At 44.2% G+C, this 6,163-nt stretch overlaps 1 protein-coding gene across 2 annotated transcripts; it reads left to right on the top strand.

Annotated features, from left to right (window-relative positions):
* The first annotated feature begins 317 nt into the window (after nucleotides 1-317).
* ZFP42 (ZFP42 zinc finger protein) lies at nucleotides 318-5,097 on the top strand. 2 transcript variants are annotated; one of them, XM_017862535.1, is made up of 2 exons: nucleotides 318-415; nucleotides 3,818-5,097. In XM_017862535.1, the coding sequence occupies exon 2, from the start codon at nucleotides 3,913-3,915 to the stop codon at nucleotides 4,840-4,842; it is 930 nt and encodes a 309-aa protein (XP_017718024.1). In that variant the 5' UTR covers nucleotides 318-415; nucleotides 3,818-3,912; the 3' UTR covers nucleotides 4,843-5,097. The 2 variants fall into 2 exon arrangements, with proteins under 2 accessions (XP_017718024.1, XP_017718023.1); XM_017862534.1 differs by having other exon boundaries at nucleotides 3,815-5,097.
* The last annotated feature ends 1,066 nt before the right edge of the window (nucleotides 5,098-6,163 follow it).

The raw sequence follows: 6,163 nt of genomic DNA, 5'->3' as shown, positions 1-6,163 counted from the left end.
ATTAGACTCATGTTTTTTTGTTTGTTTGCTTGTTTTTGTAAAGATGGAGTTTCACCATTTTGCTGAGGCTGGTCGCCAACTCCTGGGCTCAAGGGATCCACCCACCTCAGCCTCCCAAAGTGCTGGGATTATAGGCATGAGCCACCATGCCTGGCCTTAGGAAATTCCTTTCTATGTAACACCTTGCATCATTAATAGCCAGCTTTTTTGAAACTTCTACATTAAGTTGCCTAAACTCTCAAATAAATTCCTAGTAAAGTAATTGTATAGAGTTGTTAAATCAGAGATCAACAGCACAGTGACTAATGCATACTCATGATTTCATCTCGCTAGACAAATGTACTGAGGCTGGAGCCTGTGTGAACAGAACAGAACAGAGGAGGCCTTCGCTGTAGTGGAGGTCACAGTCTAGCAGGTAAGACAGACTTTAAGCAAGGGACACCAGAGCTCTGATGAGTGTGAAATAGGGAGCTAGGGGAACACTTAGCTTTGGGACTCAACTGAGCTGAAGAATGCAGGGAAGCCTGCCTGAGGAGGTGATGCTTGCACATCTGAAGTATGGGTGGGAAGCAAGCCTCTGTGTGTGTGTTGGAGGATGGGCAGTATTTTAGTGAGAAGAAAGAACATTTGTAATGGACTGATCTGACGCTTTATTGGAGAAAGTTTATTATGGCTGAATAGTGAAATACAAGAGCTAGAGATGGCAAGAGGTGAACTTGGAGAGAAAAGCAGCAGTCAATTGCAGTTACAGGTTGAATACTTTTTATCCAAAATGCTTGGGACCAGAAGTATTATGGACATCAGATTTTTTTGAATGAGTATTTGCAAAATACCCAACATGAGCATCCCAAGGCCGAAAATTCAAAATCCAAAATGCTCCAGTGAGAATTTCCTTCAAATGTCATGATGACACTCAAAAAGATTTCATACTTTGAACATTTCAGATCTTGGATTTTCAGATTTGAGATGCACAAGCTGTTTTTTAAATGGACTAACTAGGGAGGGCAGCTCTGTGTTTAATCCTAGTAATTACTCTCCAAAGGTGTTAATATTGTGCTTCATAAATATTTTCGAATCTCCCTGGTTAATTTCACCTTTTTATTTTCTTTTATTTTATTTTTTCTTTTTTTTTTTTTTTTAAGAGAGAGTCACCCTATCGTCCAGGCTGGAGCGCAATGGCAGAATCTTGGCTCACTGCCTCCTCCGCCTCCCAGGCTCAAGTGATCTCCTGCCTCAGCCTCCGGAGTAGCTGGGATTACAGGTGTGCACCACCACATCCAGTTAATTTCTTGTATTTTTGGTAGAGACGGGGTTTTGCCATGTTGGCCAGGCTGGTCTTAAACTCCTGACCTCAGGTGATCCGCCAGCCTTGTGCTCCCAAAATGCTGGCATTACAGGCTTGAGCCACTGCACCCAGCCCTAATTTCACCTTTTTAAAGGACATAGGCTGGGCACCATGGCTCACACCTGTAATCCCAGCACTTTGGGAGACTGAGGTGAGCAGATCACCTGAGGTCAGGAGTTCGAGACCAGCCTGGCCAACATGATGAAATCCTGTATCTACTAAAAAATACACAAATTAACTGGCCGTGGTGGTGGGTGCCTGTCTATAATCCTAGCTGCTCGGGAGGCTGAGGCAGGAGAATCACTTGAACCCGGGAGGCGGAGGTTGCAGTGAGCTGCAGTCGCGCCACTGCACTCCAGCCTGGGCAACAAGAGCAAAACTCCATCTCAAAATAAAATAAAATACACAAAAAATAACAACATTAGTAGCATTTAACATATATATATTACATACTTTTAATACATTTTAAGAAATCTTAAACTCTTCCCTTACAGTTGGAACACATTTTGTTTTATTATATGTATTTGCTTTTACCAAAAGTAAATGACATGCTTTTACCAAAAGTAAATGACATGCTTCTGTTGAGGTGGTTTTTTTTTTTTTTTTTTTTAAGTATTTTCAGGCTGTTAATCGTCATCCGACAACTTTTACCTCTGCCTCTTTTTTAAAAGCATATAATTTTTCTTCCTACAGAAAGACATGAGGACGATAAACAGGGAGATCTTTTATCAGGCACACAGTTGTAACATTATTCAAGAGACTTTCACAATAGAAGCAATAACATATTCATGCTATACCTTTTATAATGTCATTGCTGTTAGATTTTTAAGGAAATGATGGGAAACTCTTCAGGGCCAAGCTACCCTATGCTTTTATTTTGGCATGAATTCCTAAAAGGTGGGAGCACCATGAATTTCATGTGTCTTATTCTCTGGATCTCTGTCTTCTAGAACAATGAGTGGGCACACAATGGCCATGAGCCAATCTCCCTGTTTTATTGGAACACAGCCAACCTCATTCGTTTGTGTGTTATCTGACTGCTTCTGTGCTGTGCTACAGCGGCAAAGCTGAATAGTTTCAGCAGACACCACAAGACCCACAAAGCTAAAATCTGGCCCTTTGCAGAAAAAGTACTGCCCTGGTCTAGAAAGAACCTGGTATGTAGCAGGATCCAACATATTACTTGTAGAATGAATAGAAAGGTAATAAAATAACACAAGCCCACATCGCAGTCAGCATTTGCTGTGCACCATAATCTGCTAAACACTTTGCATGCATTATTTAATTTGAATTTCATAACAGTATTGCATAAGAAAACAAGAATAGGGCCAGGCGCGGTGACTCACGCCTGTAATCCCAGCACTTGGGGAGGCCGAGGCGGGCAGATCATGAGGTCAGGAGTTCGAGACCAGCCTGACTAACATGGTGAAACCCCGTCTCTACTAAAAATAGAAAGGGTAACGAGGTGTGGTGGCATGCGCCTGTAATCCCAGCTACTCAGGAGGCTGAGGCAAGGAGAATCACTTGAACCCGGGAGGTGGAGGTTGCAATGAGCTGAGATCGTGCCACTGCACTCCAGCCTGGGCGACAGAGTGAGACTCCGTCTCAAAAAAAAAAAAGGAAAAGGAAAAGAAAGAAGACAATATTTTTCTCCCTCACCCCCTTCAGGCTTTTAACCAACTGCCACTTACCACCCTAGTGAAGGTTTGCCCAAGTGCCCTATTTAATATTGCAGGCTTCTGTTTCCTACCAGCCCCTTTGCTTACTCTTTCACACTTAGTCACCTTCTAACACGTGGCATACATTGCTTATTTTCTATACTCGTGAGTATGTCTGGTCCATGGAGGCATAGATGTTTGTGTGCCTGTTTACTGATGTGTCACAAACTGTGGAGCCTAAAGTAGAGCTAGCACATAGTCCTGACCAATGCATGTCAGGTGAGCAGTTAGATACAGAGCGTTCCAATAACTTGTGGGAACACCCGGATAAGATCTGTTTATGACTCATGTCTTACACAGAGCTCATTCTCGGTCTCTTGGTTAGTTTATCAGAGAAGATGGAAATGTATTATTGGAAATAATGACTCCTAAGTCTTTTTTTTTTTTTGAGACGGAGTCTCGCTCTGTCGCCCAGGCTGGAGTGCAGTGGCCGGATCTCAGCTCACTGCAAGCTCCGCCTCCCGGGTTCCCGCCATTCTCCTGCCTCAGCCTCCCGAGTAGCTGGGACTACAGGCGCCGCCACCTCGCCCGGCTAGTTTTTTGTATTTTTTTTTTTGTATTTTAGTAGAGACGGGGTTTCACCGTGTTAGCCAGGATGGTCTCGATCTCCTGACCTCGTGATCCGCCCGTCTCGGCCTCCCAAAGTGCTGGGATTACAGGCTTGAGCCACCGCGCCCGGCCGTCCTAGGTCATTTTTTGACAGTAGCTCTGATACTGGAATCTATTTTAACTAAAGGTTGTTATCATAAAGCAGGTGTTTGCTGAAGACAACTTACTCAGATCACTGCTCCCTGGAGGTGGTTGATACACCCTGGTGTAAACCTTCAAGAAGGACACAGGCAGGAAAACATGAACCAGCAACTGAAGAAACGGGCAAAGACGAGGCGCCAGAGAGGCCTGGGTGGAAGAGCCCCCGGCGGGGCTAAGCCCGGGCAAGGCAAGGCAAGCCGAGACCTGCAGGCGGACATGGAGCCTGTGGGCACAGCGTGGGCCTTCTGTGACGACCATGTGTGCTATGAGCCTGGCCCTCAGGCTGCTGGAGAGGATGATTTCTCAGACTGTTACATAGAATGCATCATAAGGGGTGAGTTTTCTCAGCCCATCCTGGAAGAGGACTCACTTTTTGAGTCCTTGGAATACCTAAAGAAAGGATCGGAACAAGAGCTTTCTCAAAAGGTTCTCGAAGCAAGCTCCCTTCTTGAATGTTCTTTGCAACACACGAAAAAAGGGGCAAAGAAAGAGCTTCCTCAAAAGATAGTTGGAGAGAATTCGCTTGAGTATTCTGAGTACGTGACAGACAAGAAGCTTTCGCCTGCAGCGATACCTGGCATTGACCTATCAGATCCTCAACAGCTCGCAGAATGTGCTAGAAAGAAGCCCCCCGTAAAGAAAGAAGATGACGGTCTGAGTGCAATCGCTTGTCCTCAGAGTGGCTGCAGTAAGAAGTTGAGGAACAGAGCTGCCCTCAGAAAGCATCTCCTCATTCACGGTCCCCGAGACCACATCTGTGCAGAGTGCGGGAAAGCCTTCGTGGAGAGCTCAAAGCTAAAAAGACATTTCCTGGTTCACACTGGAGAGAGACCGTTTCAGTGCACTTTTGAAGGGTGCGGAAAGCGCTTCTCCCTGGACTTCAATCTGCGTACACATGTGCGCATCCACACGGGGGAGAAACGTTTCGTGTGTCCCTTTGAAGGCTGTACCAGGAGGTTTATCCAGTCAAATAACCTGAAAGCCCACATCCTAACGCATGCAAATACGAGCAAGAACGAACAAGACTGAAAGTCCTCCGGCAGGATAGGCAGAAGAGTGGTCATCGGTGACAAATAGGCCTCCTGATGATCGTTTCTAGGAAGGAATTTTTAAATCAATATTGCAACCCCAAAAGCGGTTATGATTTGGTGTTACTACGATGCTCCCACACTTTGTGATACCGTTTTGAGAACATGGTGTATTTTTTTTCTTTTTTGTTTTATTTAGAACTTTGTATTCTTAAAATGTGCTTCCCACAGGAAGGTCAGTGATAAATTGACTTCAAAGCATGACCTTTAATATATTATCTGTTGGATTATTAGATATAAGACTTATTTTCATGTACTATAAATATGAAAATAACTTTGATTTTTAATTGTGTAGTTTTCATTTCTTAGTTTTTGCCTTTTAAATAAATACTTCAGCCAGGCATAGTGACTGACGCCTGTTATCTTAACACTTTGTTGGGAGGCCAAAGCGGGAGAATAGCTTGAGGCCAGGAGTTCCAGACCAGCCTGGGTAACATAGTGAGATCCTGTCTCTGCAAAAAAAAAAAAAAAAATTGTTTTATTTGTATTTATTTTATTTTATTTTTTAGTAGGCATCTGGGTCTGTCACCCAGGCTGGGGTGCAGTGGCGTGATCTCGGCTCACTGCAACCTCTGCCTCCCGGGTTCAAGGGATTCTCCTCCCTCAGCCTCCTGAGTAGCTGGGACTACAGGCGTATGCCACCATATCTGGCTAATTTTTGTATTTTTTGTAGAGATGGGGTTTCACCATGTTGGCCAGGCTGGTCTTGAACTCCTCACCTCAGGTGATCTGCCCGCTTTGGCCTCCCAAAGTGCTGGGACCATGTTGGCCAGGCTCGTCTCAAACTCCTGACCTCCAGTGATCCGCCCATCTCGGCCTCCCAAAGTGCTGGGATTACAGGTGTGAGCCACTGCGCCCAGCTCCCCCAACACTTTTAAACTTAGCTAGGCCTGGTTGCACACACCTGTGTTCCCAGCTACTCAGGAGGCTGAAGCAGGAGGCTAGTTTGAGGCTACAGTGAGCTGTGATTGCACCACTGGACTCCAGACTGGATAACAGCAAGAGCCCATCTTTTAAAAAAAGTAAAAAATAAAAATATTCTTCATGGTACATGTCATAGTCCTAGAGAATGAAAAATTTGCAGTAGATAGTCAATAAATGAATGAGTCATTAAACATTTTAAAAGTCATCTCTGTTTCATTCTAATTTTGTTTTCTTTTATCACTGTATCAAACCATATGGAAATCATACAGTTAGATGTGAGTGATTATTTGATAGCATTAGAGCATTTGAATCCATTTTAGATATTTTACAACTAAAGA

This window comes from Rhinopithecus bieti, unplaced genomic scaffold, assembly GCF_001698545.2.
Source record: "Rhinopithecus bieti isolate Rb0 unplaced genomic scaffold, ASM169854v2 scaffold_56174, whole genome shotgun sequence".
Classification (NCBI taxonomy): domain Eukaryota; kingdom Metazoa; phylum Chordata; class Mammalia; order Primates; family Cercopithecidae; genus Rhinopithecus; species Rhinopithecus bieti.
Note: the sequence above shows the minus strand (reverse complement) of the source record. Positions and strands in the feature narration are given on the sequence as shown.